The sequence below is a fragment of the Pholcus phalangioides genome, unplaced genomic scaffold (assembly GCF_987345545.1).
Source record: "Pholcus phalangioides strain wild (caught in Gottingen) unplaced genomic scaffold, Ppha-v1.0 ptg000015l_1, whole genome shotgun sequence".
Taxonomy (NCBI): Eukaryota; Metazoa; Arthropoda; class Arachnida; order Araneae; family Pholcidae; genus Pholcus; species Pholcus phalangioides.
The window spans coordinates 9,191,956-9,210,901 of NW_028301608.1; the positions used below are offsets into that span (position 1 = coordinate 9,191,956).

Sequence of the window (18,946 nt, forward strand, 5' to 3'; positions counted from 1 at the left end):
TATAAAGATTAGTAAATTTTTTTTACAGATATAATCTTTTGTGTTTTAAAATCTCTTTCGCAGTGAAACCTTTGGTGGTTAGGATAGAGCCCATCAAAAGGCCACTTTCCGCAGAGAAAGAAGTCGAATTTAAATGTACGGCGACCGGATCTCGACCATCTGCTACCGTGACATGGTGGAAAGGCAACAAGGAGATGAAAGTCCCAACAAGTAACGTCCAATCGGGAGACCAAACGGCAAGCGTCCTGAGGTTCACGCCTTCCGTTGAAGACAACGGGAAATTCCTGTCATGCAGAGCGCACAATCCTTTGATACCCGGCAGTGCCCTCGAAGAAGGCTGGAACCTAGAAGTATATTGTAAGTCCATACATCCATTATTTAAAGCAAGTTCCTTGCATATACCCTATTCAAACTTAAACACTAAGGTGAGGATCGTACTACGGCCAACCTATCATAAGCTTATGCATACCTTCCACTTCTCTTTGTTGTGAGAGGACCTCCTATTATAAAAAATCCTGCACTCCACCGTTTACAAGTTGTGGGGTAAAGCATCGGCTTACCTGAATGGTAATTTTTTTAAAGATTTAGAGGAGGGAAAAACAACATGTACCCGTGTTACAAGGATTTCTCTGACCATGCGCAACGACCGAAGTGTTCAGTTGCTCGCATGACTCATAGATTGAGGGCATAGCTTTCTGGTAAGTTATCTAATTACGTTTTAAAAAGTATATGCACTTATACCCAATATACTCTCAAAAAGAGCCACTGAACAAAGTGAATACACGAAAAAATTCAAAATTTTTGATGCATTTCGACACATTAAGGGCACCGTCTTGAGAGCTGAAATATAACCACTATCACACTAAAATAGACAAATCAAATAGTCCCATTTCGCAAGCCACCAATCAGGATTAGACACATGCAGGTTTCCAGCTTTGTTCTGACCACGACTTGACTTGAGTAGACGTATTTTTCTGCTAGGCAACCGAGAGTGAAGATTTGGTAACCAACCCAAAGGGTTCCCCGGACGGCATTTTCGCATGTGAAGAATTATCAATCTTCGTATTTACCATAGGCAGTACGGGGGGAGTGGGTGGGGCCTCGAACAACCCCTTCTTCTAAAAAAAATATTGCATCATTAGCATAAGTAGAAGGGTGGAGTGAAAAACATGCCCCCCCCCCGTTCACCATTGATTCGCCATTCCCGTTCGAAGAGACTGCATCCGCTCACGGCAGTGATTCTCAAACTTTCTTCACCCGCGGCCCCCTAATCCAATTCATAATTAATCTGTAGCTCCCCAGTAAGGGTCCGAAAAACCCAAATCTCGCACTTTTTTAAATTTAATGTGGCCCAATATTTCCTTTTGTGCCTGGGGCCTCGACCGACTTTAATCCGTCACTGCTCCCCAGAGTAATATTTGGTACATATTTCCTCATAAAAAAGAGCAATTTTTTTTTAACATAAATAGGCACAGAGATTAATATATCCAGCTTCCCGCGACACCCCTGACAATGGTTGGCGATGCCACTAGGAACCGCGACCTAAAATTTGAGAAGCACTGGCTTATTGAATTCACGCCGTTAAAGGTTTAAATAAAAGTAAATGAAAAGAGAAGATTAAAGAATAACAAAATGTCTCATGTAGTTTAGACAATTCAGTGTCACGAGCGATCACGGACCATAATATTATTTCCATTTAGACTATTTCATAACTAAATATTAAAGCCCGATATTCCACACCATTTTAGATAAACTACAGGTTGTGATGGCTATCACAATCACATCAACATTTTCCTGATAAAAATTCTCGCACGTTCTCCTCTCGTGAATGCGTATATCGGGACAACAAACGAATATTCTCTCATTGCATTACGTATTTAAAACTTATATTTAAAAATTCGCTTCTCTAAAACTTTGAAACATGTTTTAGAAATTATGGTTTGATCATTATCTTTTTATTGTTAGCGCGATATTGTGACATTATGCTTATTTTTCAGGGAAAAAATAAGTATTCATCGATAGAAAGAGTCGGCAAATTAGTTGAAACTATTCCAAAAAAATTGTATGAACATTTTATTGCATTAAATCCAAACAATTCATCGTGTTTCGAACTTTTAATCATTGAAACGAATTCCTGCTAAAATATTCACGAGTTTCACATTAAAATGATAAAAGAAGAAGTAAAAGTTAGTAGAGAGAGATAAGTATTGAACGTCAAATTAAAAAACGAGTTGTTACTGGTATTGAAATCATTCTAGTTTGAAATACGGAAAGTATGCAGTTCTCATTTTAGAAAAAAACATTTTATACTTCCCATTAATGAACATTGCAAACAGCCATTGTAGAAAATTTAAGCTGCAGGCGCATTTGCTACACATATTGAGCTCTTTAATATTTGTAGAACCGAACACAACAAAACATTAAATATGCTTATATCTTATCTTTACAATCTTTAACGTAATAGAAGTTTGACCTTATGTAAACATTTAGAGCTCCGAACGAAGGTATTTTGCATGAGCTTACTCGATTTTGCCATATATTTCCCGTTTCGTTCTTGTTACGATAGTTCCTTAATGTGAAAAATAGTAATTCATAACTTTGTTGGAAATGATGGTAAATAAATAAATATTTTATGCTGTATACGCGTTTAGTACTGGATTGGACATTTTCGTTTGTATAGAACAAGGGTATTGACAACGGTGGTATGAATGCCATAGGATTCATATAGTGGCGTTTGAATACTTCCCATAAAAACTTTTTAGATGGTGAAATTCTAATAGAGGAGTCGAGGAATTTTTTCATGTAGTGCTTTTTTCATGGTAGTGTACATGTTCGTTACACAAATCCACAATTTTAGATCTATCGTCGCCAAATTTTGCATATATATATATATATGCCTACCAAATGGGACCCGACTTGAACGATAGGCTACTTTAAAAGTTTGTCAGAGTTGGGAAAATGCCCGAAATGGGCGAAAAACTGTCGGGCAACAATGGTTTCTCGGCCTAAGCAATCGCTTTCAGGATGTTTAATTTAATCTTTGATTACCGTGGTTCCCTAGCAATGCGTTTAAGACATGTATATTTCTTTACAATAGTTTGCCATTTCTTTAATGACTGGCAGCATTTTTTTTAAAGGCATAAGTTTATATGCGTTAATAATGGTTTGCCACTTTTTCAATCCTCTTGGTAATTGAAGAAAACACCCGGGCAGCACCGGGTATTATAGCTAGTATATATATATTTATTTATTTAAATGGAGATACTTATAATTTATCTGATGTCAGTATGATAGAGGTTTTCTTATGATGGAGGGTTAATGAGTTTAAAACTCATAAAATAAATCATTGACGATGCTCAATGTCTCAAAAATATGAGACCCAAGAAAAAAGTTCGAAACAAAATTTCACAGTTTTTAAATTAATTTAAAGTTTTCGGAAAATTTAGAAATTCATTGAAAACATGATAAAATTATGCATGGAATTATATCAAATAGTCATTTAACCTTTGGAAGCGTTCATAATCTAAAAAACAATATACGTAGAGGAATGAAAATTAACATACATGCTGTGAACAAAATTTATTTGTCCCCAGTCAGGTAAGATGAAACTACACAGCTTGAAGTTTACAGTTAAATTACACATCACACTTTACAATATTTAAGAGAAAATACAAAGAGAGAAAAAAATTATATTTGAATGAATATACAGTACAACAGTTATATATATATATTCATGTGATGAAGAAAGCTGGGACAGGGAGGAGAGCAGTAGCTAAGAATTAGTAAAATACTCTCGAACCTCTGACATCTTTCAACTCTAGCGACGCACATACATATCTTCTCACTTCTTTAGATCTAAAAGAAAGATAAAAGGAACAGAGTATATAGGCCCAACAGGTATAAATATATTAATTAAACTAAAAAGGAAATGATGACTACCAAAATCTGATAAAATAGTGTTATGCTAATGATTTTTTCCTTATACTGTATGTTGATTCAATGACAAATTGTTAATAATATAGAATTGAGAGAAAAAATAAATCAAAATAAAACTTTGAAATAAGTAAAATCGACACTTCATATTAACTGTCCGCATAACTAAATTGAGTTGTTGCATCCATTTACACTCATGTCCATAAATTAAGGATAATGACAGCTCCGGCAAATAAAGGTTCAGAAACAAAACAAACGTTACTTATTCATAAAGCCCATTTATTAAACAAAAGATAAAGAACAAAAACGATGGTGTATGTATGATACCATTCATAAAAACTACGATTTTTGCTCCCTGGAGCAATTGTAAAAAATATCTCCTTTACAAAAACTTACTATTACATGGTTGGTATGATGGTTAATACATTGTATTCCTCCCATGCGATGAAATACAGTCCGTACAACACCTAGGCATGCTGAGTATCAAATTATCGATCTGATCTTGGGGAATATCACTCCACTCAGCAAGCAATGCTCTCCGAAGTTCCGGTACACATGTAGGAGGTGGTTGACGGGCTGCAACTCGTCGGCCAAGCATGTCCCACACATGCTCTATCGGATTTAAGTCAGGTGAGAATGCTGGCCATTCCATACGGGTTATATCCTCAGATTCAAGGCATTCGTTTACGATGTTTGCTCGGCGAGGACGGGCGTTGTCATCCATAAACACAATTTCTGCGCCCATGGCACCCCTAAACAAACGTACATGTTGTTCCAGAATGATGTCCCGATAAATTTGGGCTTTTATGGTTCCGGGTTGAACATGCAGATCTGTTCTGGAACCCAGTATAATTCCATCCCAAACGAGCAATGCTGCACCACCGTAACGATGCCGTTCAATGATGTTGTCTTGGTGGTAACGGATACCTGGCGTTCTCCATATGAAAGTCCGACGTGAATCAGACTGCAAGCTAAACCTGGACTCGTCGGAAAACATCACACAAGCCCACTGTGACGATGTCCATGTTCTCTACTCCAGGCTAATCGCTGCCGACAGTGAGTTGCCGTGAGCGGAACACATCTGACAGGACTGCGAGCATATAGACCAATATCTCCCAAATGTCTATACACGGTTTGCCTTGAAACTGTGGTACCCATCGCTGCAGATAGCTGACGAGACAGGTCGGATGCTGTGCTCCGTCTGCTTCTTTTGGCAGTAACTGCCAAATACCGGTCTTCATTCGGCGTTGTAACTCGGGGGGCGACCTGTACTGTAACGTCTACTCACATTTCCGTTATCTTGGAATCGTTGCCAAAGCCTAGAGATGGCACTTTGGGCAATTCCAAGTTCCTCGGATACTTCTATCTGAGTATGCCCACATTCCAGGCGGCCGATAATTCTACCACGTAAAAAATCATCCACATGCGTCCCCTGTGTCATAACTATTCGCTTATGGCACTGAGCGCCTTACAGAACTCTTGTGAACAATTTCACTTCTTTGCCATCATTCCTTATATACCCCCCTCTTACACTCTCGTCATTGTGACGTACTATCGGCATCATCTGGTGGCTTCCTGAAATTTACATATCATTCTTGCAGATGTGTGTGTGATAATTCTACAGGTGGAATTTTTACTTAAGATTTCGATTTCCGTGTGATTCTGAATTATCCTCAATTTATGGACATGAGTGTATATTTAACTGTCTTTTATGTAGTAACATTTATGAATTTGATATCAGGTTAAATTAATTTGTTATTTTATAATATTTGCTTAAATTTGAATTTTTTTTTCAAGAAATGCTTTAATTTTTTTAGTATTTTGATTCATTATTTTCATATTGCGACATTGTTATTACAGCACCTTACAAACTGCAGTTAGTAAAACAAAAGTAAGTTGATTTCCGAATCAAAAGATTTCAAGAATTATTATTTTCTTTAAAATAGATAATATTTGAGTTCCCGTAAAAAGTTCATAATTGATTGTATAATTGGTTGAGTAGAACGAGTCAGCGAAAACAATATTTTTCTAATAATGACCGAATCACTTCAGATGGCGTGTTGTAGGGAAAGATACCTGGATTTTGTAGGGGTATAGATCAAAAAACGAACTGAAAACCCCATGCCGCTTAGAAAATCCGGTTTCATCACTTTTACGGTTTGGTTGATGAAAACAGATGTTATAAAAAAAAACAATACAAAGAAACATTTAAGGCAAAGATAGGATTGCCAGAAAACGGGATTGTTTGGGGGAGAGGGGCCGAGGGGGACAAAAAGGTAACTTCTCATCAATGAGAAGCATTCAACATGCGCTTCTGTGCTTATAGTACAGGCACTGGCTGTTCATTCCAAGGGATTCCATCAAGATCAAAGCTGCTTGAAACGCAGGAAACTATTAATGCAGCTTTGATCAAGATGGTTAGGTACAGTCATTTTGAAAAATGCTAAGGATTAATTTCGAACACTCAACGGCAGAGAATGAATACATGAATACCTCGGAATAAAATACTGTATTTTTCATTTGTTATCGCCCCGTATTGGTCGAGATACACTTTTATGATAGAGAATCTTGTTGGATATCCATGTGCAGAGATAGGAAAAGATAACAAGTAATGAATATGGGTTTTTATTGAAATTTAAACTAAGTAATTATACAAATTGCCAAACAAATGACTTTTCATCTGAGAACAAAAGCGAAAATTATCATTTCATTGCATCTCTTAACAAAGATCACAATTATTACATATGTATGAAATATAGACGAAAAGATTGCGCAGCACCATCTATTTGCCATTTTTTTCATAATTTTTTTAAGGTTTTAAATAAGACCTCTTGCGATTTCGAGCGTATGTCAATTTTTTATCCGTCCACGCACGTTATTCCGTGAATTATTGAACTTCCAAATCTCTCCGATTGTAACGTTTGGGTCATTGTAACGTTTGACCCGACTTTGTTGTTTTCTCTTTAATGCGTGTTCATTATTAAAAAAACCAATAACTTCAAACCTTTGAAACAATCACACATACTTCCAACGTTATGTAATTAAGTCATGAAAATTTAATTTTTAATTACGTTAGTTATTTACAATTAGAAAGATAATGTAGATTATGAAAATGACCATAACGAAATGCTTTCACAACGAAAAATTACTTGTTTTCAACACACAGACATTATACAATGAGAACCCAATATAAAGTCGACCGCTTTTAACTGCATTCCGCTTATAAGGTCAATTCTTTATGTTCAAATAGCATGTTGATTTTACTGGTTTTTGTCCCGTCACTGCACTTATAAAGTCATGTTCATTCGTTCTCCAGGGGTGACGTCTGTTACTAGCATAAACGAGATGCCATGCCCCCCTCCCTCCACATATGAATGGTAATCAGCTAATCACATATGAGTGGGTGATAGGCCCGTGGGCCCAAGACTGTATTTTCTGATATATGTTTTTTACCCCACATATTTACCATGCAGGGTCCTGGCTCAGGGATACACCCGAGCTTTGAAATATTTTCATATTTCAATACCCTAGGCTTATCTAGTTATTTCGAAGGTGTTAGGCCTACATGCAACTAATTCATAGTCCAATGAATACGTTGCATGTTCTACAATACGCACAACTTTTAACCGAACGATGGCGATATCTTGGGTTCTATTTATTGTAAAAAAAAAAAGAAAGGTAGCATTTTTCTTCGTTTAAGAGCTTCCATAAGTGTATTAAGTTCATTTCATTTCAAAAATTTGGATTTGCAGTTGATACAATCATTGTGTGCACTGTGCCTTACCTATTTCATGAAATTTTCATCAAAACAGTTACTTCGGAGACCGTGCAAAAGATTTCAAGAGACATTTTGCTGAAATCTGTAACTTTTATGTTATAGTTTCGTCGTTTACTTCTCCACGAAGTAGATATATCCAAGCAAGTATCGAAATGCTAACTGAAAAACTTGATTCATTCATCTTTATTGTGCAAATCAAGTATTAGAAGCATTACTTTTCTGACTCATACTTGCATGATCTTTAAGTTCAGAGATAGATTCTTTGTTATCTGATTCCTTCATTTTTTTTTTTTTTTTGCATCCGCAACAATTCGCATGATTAAATTACTATTTAGAAACAGAGAGAGAGAGCGTAAATACAAATAATTATTTTATAGCATGGAGAGCGAGAGAGAGAGAGAGAGAGAGAGAGGAAAAACTAGCTAGGACTGCAGTTTGATGATCAAAATAGCATGTTAGTTCGCAAACCATGCGCAAATTAATAAGTGAAAAAATATGTTGTCTTCACTTGTTAATGCAAGATATACAGAAAACTGGATGTTGTAAAAGATATTTATTATTTGAGATGGTGATTTTTTAAGGAAGGAAAAAAAAATCATCTCTGCTTCTACCGGGAAACAAACCCAGGTCCCTCGAACGACTGCTTTCACCACTATGCTACAGAGGAATGAGAGATTCCCTTCGCTAGAGCGTATAAAAAATCAACATCTCAAATAATAAATATCCACACCATCCAGTTTTCTGTATGTCTTGCAATAAAATAATGTCCATACTATACAGTTGAATAATTTTCTATAATTCCTTGAAGTTATGTAGAAGGGGCCTTATACGAAACGTTTTCACAGAAAATCGTGAGTGAACAGAAAGCTTTTCCACTACCTCTTCTTCTGCCATGCACTTATTAGACGTGGCATTGTTTTTCGAAATTTTCGTTTAGGAGGAAAAACTCTCAAATGGAATTAGTGGTCTAGGATGTCCCAAAAGTGTAGAAAAAAGGAAAGGGAACCCCCATGAAGCTAGAACATGGTCTAGAAAGCTAGATAAACTTATTTTCCCTGCTGTCCATTACTCTTTCTCATTGAACGGCTAGTACAATCATATTATCTCCTAGGGCTCCGCGGACCACCGAGAGGGAAATCCCGCCGTTCTTCAGTGATGTGAAAAGGAAATTCAGAGATGCACTAGTATTCATAAAAAAAAATCACCGTCAAAATTAATGTATATTCCAGGGGTTCTCAAACTGTGAGCCTCGAACCTTTACCAGGGGCGCCTTGCACCGTTGACCTTCACAAAGGTTTTTCCGAAGATGTCCTTTGTTAAACAGCTCTGGGGAGCCGACGGAACTCGCGGATAAGGATTGAATAGCAGAAAGGGGACGCCCCAGGTGGGAAAAGTTTGAGAACCCCTGGTATATATTGTATAAATAGAACTTTCGGGCCTTTGAAAGGAATTTTCTTCTTCGGGTCTTTTGACCCGAACGTAACAAAGGTACAAATTGAAATTTAAGAAAAAATACAAGAACTCAACAATAAATCAGCCTTATAAAATTGAGATAGTAACTGATTACGACAGGAAAAAAATCACTAAAAATCATTGACAAAGTCATCTAATAAACGAGGCAAACTTCGTTTCGGATCAAATAGGCCCGAACAGTGGCAGTAGTGTTAAATAAAAACCTGATTCAAAAAATAATTCTTAAGAACTGAGGAATTATTATTAAATTACAAAAAAAAAACGGTTATTTAAAATTTAATATTATCGAAAATATATAAAAAATAATGGAAAATCCTTGAAAGGAAATTCTAATATATTCTACTTCAAACAAGTTTTACGTCTCTCTAAAATAATTTTATTTCTTTTTCCTAAGATTAATTAGATTTGAATCGGATAAAGTGTGCGAAAGGTAATGCAAATTTTTCCCCAATTTAAGTCGTAAATGTTTATATCAGCACCTATTTGTCTGTAAATAGATTTCGAGTGTTAAAAATATTTTGGAGAGAAACAATTTTTTTGATGTTGATATTGTAACGATTTCTTTTGAAATCCGTGAAAGGAAAATAATTAGATTCCGGTCTATTTATATTTTTTATTAATTCCTTATTATTTTTATATTCTTTTTTTAATTCTTATTTTGCATTCGTTTTATAAGAATATTTATCGTTTTTTCTCAATTAGTAATCTATGCTGAATAATAAATCGGTGCAAGAGCTGCTCAAACTTCATTAGTTTTTTGGTTTTGATGATAAATTCTAACGGAAAAATACAAGAAAAGGAGCTCAATGTAAATCATTTTGGCCGATATCGAAAAATTAATGCATATGTAATTATTGGAATTGCGCACAGGGATTATGGAATAGTCAGATAATATGGAATACCGGGTTTTCTGCGCCTTCAATAATGGCCGCAAATTGGACAGTAGTAAGTTGCTTCAAAATACCATTGTCATGTTATGGAGTCAGCGTTGCTCGGTTGTCGCCATCATCACGGCGTCTACAGGAGAATATCTGTTTTTATACTTGCTGAAATTTACTCAGGCAAAGATGTTTATCGATTACTGAAAATGGACCCAATAATTTGAAACTTACCATAATGCACATCACAAGTCTTGCATTTTATTGCGGTGCTAATTTTTTTACCCAGCGATTCCTCCCCACTTACATGCAATTCTTCCATTACGAACGACCGCACAGCGACCATCTAGGCATCGTGTTGGATTCCCATCGTGAGAATCTAGGTTCGATCCCCATTGACGCACAGTAGTAGTTGGCTGAAGTTGGATTTCCGTGGTTTTTCAACTTCAAGATTTGAATGTGAGCGTATCTCCCAAGTGGGAAAAAGTCTACCCGCAGAAAGCAGGCAGACTTGCACAACAAGATACGGATGTAACATGAAAATTAAAGTATTTGCCAGTTTGAAATTCTCCGTAGAGCAAGGGCTCTCAAACTGTGTGCCGTAAACTTTTGTTAGACGTGCCGCAGTACGGCCGCCTCAGAAAGGATTTTCAAAGAGATTTTTTTTTTTAAACTGCTTTGGGGAGCCATGGATAAACGTTGATTAAGGGGAAGAACGTCGCGGGTGGAAAAAGTTTGGGATCATTGTTCCGTAGAGGGATATATACGGCTAAATAGTAGTACGAAGTACAAAAAAAACCTGGATAACCATATTCTCTCTATAAATGTTACGTGCGGCGATATATTTTAAATATGGTGTGTCGAGTAATATAGAATGTTATAGCATCACCAGAAAAATATCTGGCTGGAATATCTCTTCAAAATATACAGTTTAGGGAAGCAGAAAAGGGAAGGTCTAGAAATTATGCGCATCCTGCTCTCTGTGGGCCTATCATGTAATTTTTAGGTCAGAGAAGGAAAATTTTGCATCTATGTGTGATCTTGTAAGCATATATCATGAACTACAAAAACCCTCAATGAAATTTCCATTTCTCATTGCCATCGACTCATTAAATCTTATGTATTAACGATTTGAATTAGATTTATCATTTTGTGTGAACCCCCTACACCATATTACCACGTAAAAAAACAATTCTTTTAAATGACTTTTATCTCAGAGTGATATTTATTTTTAAATACTATGCATTTGCCAATGAAAAAAGACGAGATTCCAAATTCTCTCTATAGATACAGGTTTCAGATCTCTCTATCATGTTTTAAATTGTACTTAATCCAAAAAATAAAAAATAAAATTGTAACCCATACTATCTGCACTTTTCCTATATAATATTTTTGATTTGTTTCTTTTTAAAAAAAACTAACCATTTTTATTTTTTTTTATTTGAATAATCATGAATCTATCTGCGGAAAAACGATTTATGTTACCATACGCGAGAAATTACGCAATTAATATTTTTTTCCTCTTTTTTAGCACATTTTCTTCGAATATTGTCGAGGAATTGTGAAGTTTGGTGCACAATAAAACATTTTTATGCGTCTTTCAGATTCCCCACAAGTCACGCTGCAATTGGGCAGCACATTCCGGCACACAGAAGTCAAAGAAGGGAACGACGTCTTCTTCGAATGCAATATCAGGGCGAATCCCTGGGTGACTGAAATTTCCTGGTTTTTCGAAGGTCGAGAGCTTAGGACGAACACTTCGGCAGGAATCATCATAAGCAATCAGACACTCGTGCTACAGAATGTTAACCAAACAAGCAGAGGCAATTATTGGTGCTCGGCTAGCAATTCCGATGGAACGGGGACGAGTAACGAAGTTTTCCTCATGATAAAATGTGAGTTCGCATTCATTCTATGATTTTGGAATACCATCAAATACAATTTCACTCGGTAGCGTATGTAAAAATTTATTTTCGGCACACGAGAAGTCATTGTGAAGAAAATGTTCATTTAAGGAATAATTTTCTGATATATATATATTTTTTTTAAACTGCTTAAACGCATCCGAACTTATCTTCGTTTGATCTGCCTCTGACTTCACCAGCTGTCACCTTCAAACACCGAGTCCTGGTCATTGAGGATATCTTCATCATTTACTTTGTCATTATCTTCCATCATTTCTATGGCCAAAACGGTCCTAAACGCTTCGTTTTATCTTTAGAGTTAAATAAAATCATAAGACAATAACAGATAAATCTCTGAGAATTACCTGAAAGTGTAAAACAATAACATAATTTAATTTCTGAATCTGAAAAAGAGTGAAAATTTGTTACTAAAAAATATTATGTATCTCTTTTTTTATAGCACCATTCAACTCAGCTATCAAAATAATGTAAAATTTCACACGGACATGGCCCATTCCACAAAACGGGGCAACTTAGTAATCTATGAAGTCAGGTAGACACTGATCACACTCTTCAACGTTCAAATATGACTCATTTTTATTATTAAAATACTGCATGTTAAATTGGTTTGATCTTCAAGTATGCAGAAAACTATTTTAAACGCGATATGTCCAACATGCATGATGTTGAGCGAAGTTAACGTTTTTTCTTCTTTCTTAAGGAAATCAAATCAACTGGTGAACTCGATTGAAATACAATACTCATACTCTCGATCACCTTTTCATCTTCCATTCAAGATAACATGCCCAATGATGTGAATCGATCATCAATACTCCAGGACTTTAACGGTTTTTCGTCCGATTTTTTTTTCGCTCTCAACCTAAAGAATCGCTTTCGAATCTTCCTACACATTTATCAGATATTTTTTCGAAAGACCCTTAACAAGCTCATCATGAAGCTTATCAAGCGTCTTTATATATAAAAAATCAAATATCCAATATCTGATACATTTACTGATTTTCGAAAATCTAGTCACATAATCATAATCGCAGGAGGTCTTGTATAAAACATGGCTCTTGCCCTTACCTACAGTTTTTCAATCGAGGCGCTAATTTTCCAAATGGGGCATTTCCACTTTTGCTAAATTCACAATAGATGTAAAAAACTAATTCTATCCGGAATATGTTTGTTTTAACGAAGTAAAAATAGCCCAACAGGTAGCGTATAGGAATCGTTGAAGACTATTTAAATATTATGGTTTTTGATCAACATTCTCAAGGGAGTTATCCACATTTCAAGTATGAAAATGTTTGGTTTTGAAAGAAAATTTGTGAAAATTTCCTGTTGGTTAAAGTTTAAGCTGGTGACAAGTGAGAAAAAAATTGAAATTTTTACGTCACATGTTGATTCCAAAAAGATTTGCGTTAGTCCAGGAGGGTACTTTTACTGCCCTCTTGCCATTAACATAAGAAACGCGATCATTGTACTGTGAAACCTCACATAACGGACACTCCCGTTAGCGGATAGCTTTACTGAGAGACACAATTTTGAATTACATCGACTTGTCTTAATGTATATTACTATTTATCAATTAACAGACACCCCTTATTAGCTGACAAAGTTTTCAAACCCTTGGGTGTCTGTAATCGAGAAATGGAAAAATTCCGAAGTGTACGAAAAAAATGGATATATGTTTCCTTTTTATAGAAACGACCAACTTCCAACTTTACATTGAGATTTCCACCAAAAATATATTCCCGTTTTAATAATCTCAGTTGAATCTGACAAAGCTTATTCCAAAGATTCATAAACTGTTAAAAAGTTTATTTTGGAAAAAAAGAAGTAGAAATGTTCCCTTTTGAAAATAAGTTCTTTAATTCATGCTCATTAATTTTTTTTAGATCATCTGATAGTGGAAAATCATATTCTATTTCCAGTTTCAATGGCATACATGTCGATGGATAGAAAAATATCATGTGTGAGTAGTTCGTGTACATGGAAATGAGCAAAATATTGATGATGATAGAATGAGTGTGTAAAATATTATTCATATAAAGCCCGAAAACCGATTTAGCCGGATTTTGATAGTTGGATCACTGCGTAGGAGTGAGTGAGAGAGCCGGCGTTTTGCTTTTTCCATCTTATATTTTCTATCATCTTCTGATTTTCTACTCACATGCCAGATACGTTTGAGGAGGTAAAAGAAAAAAAAAGAAGAGAAAAACGTGGAACACAACGCCCACACACACACGTGTAGTTTAAGGATATTCTCAATAACATAGTGCTTGCTATTCACGTACCACGGAGAATGTGGGGCGTTTCCTCCTCTTCCTCCTTACATTACATATCAAATACCGTTGATGTTCCGAAAATCCATGAAATTTCACATTCAGATTCAATCAGATCTTCATTTCTGCACACGCGTTGGAAACGCATCCGGCTTCAAGATGGTTATATAATTACTTCAGGCGGCAGATTTCACACGCATTTCAATGTCCGATGCAGGCGTATGGTGATTGTTTCTCGGAACAAAATCAACGAGCCGAACACGTTTCCTTCTCCATTTTTTTTTCGGTCTTTTCTATGTAAATCTCTCCGCGGTATGTACATATATCTATATACTTCCAATTCAGATTTTTCATATTTGAAATCTGTTCATCTGATCGAATGGTATGCAAAATTGCTGGTGACAATATAATAATGCTTCAGCGTTAACGTGGATACAGTGAAACCTCGCTACAACGATACTCGATACAACGATAAATCCCTCTACAACGATACTCGATACAACGATAAATCCCTCTACAACGATACTCGATACAACGATAAATCCCTCTACAACGATATTTACCTCGAATCTTGTTTAGAATTGACTGTAGTCGAATGCTAAGCTTCTCTTGCCATAACACTACCATTTACTACGATAAATCCGTGTATAACGATATTTTTAAGTAAATTGTTAGAAACCGCTACAACGGTATTTTTTTATAATTTGTTCAAAAAATTCATTTTGAATTTATTTTAAACTTGGCCACTTGTTTTCGTTCTTCTGAAGACGTCTAAGAACAATGGTGCATTTGCTCCACTGGATTACCGAAAACGCCGAGAAAGTTTTATTTTATCGCAATAGCGCTACTTTCCGTGTAAGACACAAAGTGCAATAGGGTGATAGCCCCTTGTGATGTGCAAACGTACAAGGAGAATGCATCCAACTGAGTTTTATTAATTTCAACTAATGTATTACAATTTTTTGCTGCGAATAAATGCATAAAAACACTTTTTTTCTGATTGTATTAAAGATGCTGATTTAGGGAAAATGACAACAACATAAGTTTGATGACACGTGATGAAAATGTTGCCTCTCCATATAACGATAATCCCTCTACAACGATTTTTTTCTTTCTCCACAGAGTATTGTTATATCGAAGTTTCACTGCAGATAAAAAGTTCACAATGAATCTCAATTGACTTCTATTCGTTATTTATTAGTTGTGTACTAAACACATGAAAAAAAAAATCAAAATAATATATTTTTTTGGAACTTTCATCAATCTTTGTTTACAAAATTATAATCTTCATGAAACTGACTATTCAGATTGGGTAATCTTCAAACATCATCTTATTAAATTGCTATTCTCATTCCAATTCTTATCCATTAATGTGTAAGAATTGGTTCTGAGTGTTCATCAAACATTTTATAACAATATTTTTGGATGTCGGAATATATATGTACAAGAAAATGACATTCACAAACACACACATATTGGAAAAAGGAGTAGCACTATAGTGATTTTTATTTATTTATTTACGTACGTTAAGCCACAGAAAACAATCTATTTTGTAGCAAAGTAAGACAAGTTATGAAAACCGTCGACCTTGTTCTCTCCTTCTTGTTTCCCAACGAGTTTTCTTTCAAAATAACGACGCAACTTGCTCCTGGGCAGAATTTGTTTGTCAGAACCATGCCGTACACAGTAGCAATCTCGAGAAATATTCGCCTAGTTCGCGAAGTTCAACGGTAACCACTTGGTAATGTTTTGAACTTTAGAGTCGCAAGCAGTTTCATTCTTGGAATGCTCCATGCCGAGGGAAAAGGTCTTCGCGGAACAGCATTCTTTCTCTACCACTCGGGATACATAGCAGAAAATAGCCATCAAGAGGTAGCAATAAATCATGAACTCCACCCCTTCATCCGACTAGGACACCGACGAAGTCCTCCTTATGTCCCTTGATGCTTTTAACAAATATGGAGGGAAAAAGAGAGTCACTCTCTCACAAACTCACTTTGTTTGAGGTTCTTAATGGAATGTCAACTTGGGTCTTACAAGGTAACTATCATCCTTAGCGAATCTGCAGATTAGTTCTTATTTTTACTGCGGCCCGAGATAAGATACTACCGAGTTACACGAATTATTTAGCCGTTCCTTTCTTAATTAAGACCATTAATCTGACTGATGGCTTTACGTATTCTTTGGAGGGTTCAGCTGTTTTCGTATCAGGTAGCTCTAACGGAGACACCGGATGAACACCTTTGGAGAGAGAATTAACACTACTCGTGTGACGGAAATAAATCCCGTGAATCCGAATTGAAATCCTCGTTAAGATGCAGTCTAATTAGGCGCTTTAGTGCCACATAAATCCTCGAGTCACGCAGTGTTTTTGTCTTTTGTCAATGTTTGCTTAGTTTCAGTGACAATATCCACTGAAAAGAGTTTGTGCACGATATTAGTTTCCAATGCCTTCCTATACGTAAAATCACCGGGTTTAAAAAAAACATATACAGACATCCCTGCCTTAACGCGATCAATTATTTCTGCAAAATAGTCACGTGAGACAAAATCGCGTAAAGTGAGTTGGTATTAACATGGGAATGATAAGGGTAGTGGGTTGGTTTTCTTTAGAAGGATTAACAAAATTGAACCCAACAACAAAGGAACTTTTTTAATGAATGAATTATTAAAACCTTATGAATAAATCCCGTAAATTTAGGCAATATGAATGAGTTAAATTAATACTTTTAATATCTTCACAACATCTGGTTGATTCTAGTGTGAGTTTGGATGTGTGTTTTTTCTTGAAAAGCCTGGTATGAATAGGCTGGGTAACTCTTTTTAATGGAACAGTCGAACTTCGACTGACGTGCAGCATTTTTCGACTCCTTATAAAATCTTTAGAAGCAAAGACAGGGAATTCCGCATATTTCTAGCAAATGCGAAAATTCTAGTTTTACTGGAAGCGCTTTTATGATTAAATTCCGCATAACATTGTCGATATGTTGCCAAACGTTGTTCATCAGTTTGATCTGGTGAGTCGTGTCTGAGAATTTCTCTCATATTTGTCTCAACTACTTCATAAAATCCAACGTATTTCTTCGTTAAAGGTCTTAACTATATCATCAATATTTGCAAGCCCATTTTACAGGATTAAAGTTTAACTCCAAACCAAATTTTGCAGGTTAGAATTCTTAAAATTCCAACTTTGAAAAATTCCGTAAAGCGAGGAATACCTGTAATTCAGTGGAAAAACACTAATTTAGTTCCTTAAAATTTATCAACATTTTCATACAATTAAAAGAGAGCTATTAGGATTTAATCGCTGGTTATTGTTTTCGAAAATTAAATTCAACAACGTACAGTTTGGCAAAAAGCACCGAAATTTAAACATATTTCAGGTCATAAAATTCTCTACAGAATGATTTACGACAGTGTCAAGAGACTTGAAGAGTTTTAAGACATTTAAACAAATAATTTTTCGACAAAAAAAGTGTTTCTTACTTGACCAAACAGTACAGTTTTTAGAGGAAAAGCTTGAAAAACCTTAGCCGAAAAAAATGCTCTCTCTTCCCTCCATTAAAATTTATAACAAAACACTCACATACAATACTTTATGCGCTGGTATAACTCAAACGCGGTTAGATGCAGAAAAAGTTCCAATTATCTGAAAATTTAAAAATTCGAAAATGCGTGTTTTGCAAATTTCCGTCTCCCAACTCCTGAATAGTTACTACAATAAATATAAATTTTATCCTTTTGAAAGAAAGTTCAGCATAATTTCTCTTTAAATATTTAAGCTTGAATATACTTTCAAAGTATTATTATCATAGAGAGAATAATACTCGTGTGTCGCAGTATCATGCAGTATTTATGTTAGTTTAAATTCGAAAAATATAGTGAAAAATATTGCAGTAGACTCCCAACAATCCGGTCTAACGTGGCGGGCCGAAATCACAAAAACTGACTGATAGGCCGGCGTTTTATAAATGCTCATTTCGTACCTTACCCATACCATTCAAAGCACTGTTTTTCTATCAAAATCAACTCCCCTATTCTTATTTTCTGACCCCCCCTAAACAAAATATAGACCTCAATCATAGGCATATTCTTAAAAAAATATATTTGAACTTATTTTACTGGTCATTGATTACAGAAATGTGGAAATACAGGAATAAAATGAAAAGGTGCTAGAAATCCATGTATTTTTATGTCCCTATTTGCAGCAGATATTGTACGTAGCATACGCCCGCATGAAACGCCATAGCAAAGTAAATTATTCCTCATTCCCTCTATTACGGATATGTATAGTTATTATTATTTTTTAACTAGGCCTGATACCCGCGAGCAAGGTATTCGAAAGTCGAGCATGGATGCTCAACTTAAGGTCCGTGGGCAAAACATGACCCTCGGAATCATCTGATCTTGCCCGCGATCGCAAACTAATTTTGCAAAAAGTTTTGTAAATTTTTTTTGCATCAGGTGGCATATAAACAGACAACTTGAGTAACCATTGGCACAGTTCCAGATCCCTCGAGCTACCCCCTGCATATTATCAGACCATATAATTGACTCGTTACACGTTATTAGATCATAAGTGACTCGTTACACGTTATTAGATCATAAGTGACTCGTTACACATTATTAGATCATAAGTGACTCGTTACACATTATTAGATCATAAGTGATCGTTACACATTATTAGATCAT

General features: G+C 35.6%; 1 protein-coding gene across 2 annotated transcripts in view; it reads left to right on the top strand.

The window, feature by feature from the left end:
- Positions 1–18,946, top strand: part of LOC149075432 (protein turtle-like) — a 590,018-nt gene that overhangs the window by 536,999 nt on the left and 34,073 nt on the right. For both annotated transcript variants that reach the window (XM_089242766.1, XM_089242765.1), the window contains 2 exons: positions 64–357; positions 11,667–11,957. In XM_089242766.1, the coding sequence (XP_089098892.1) occupies positions 64–357; positions 11,667–11,957 (585 nt within the window). The remainder of the gene's footprint in view (positions 1–63; positions 358–11,666; positions 11,958–18,946) is intronic.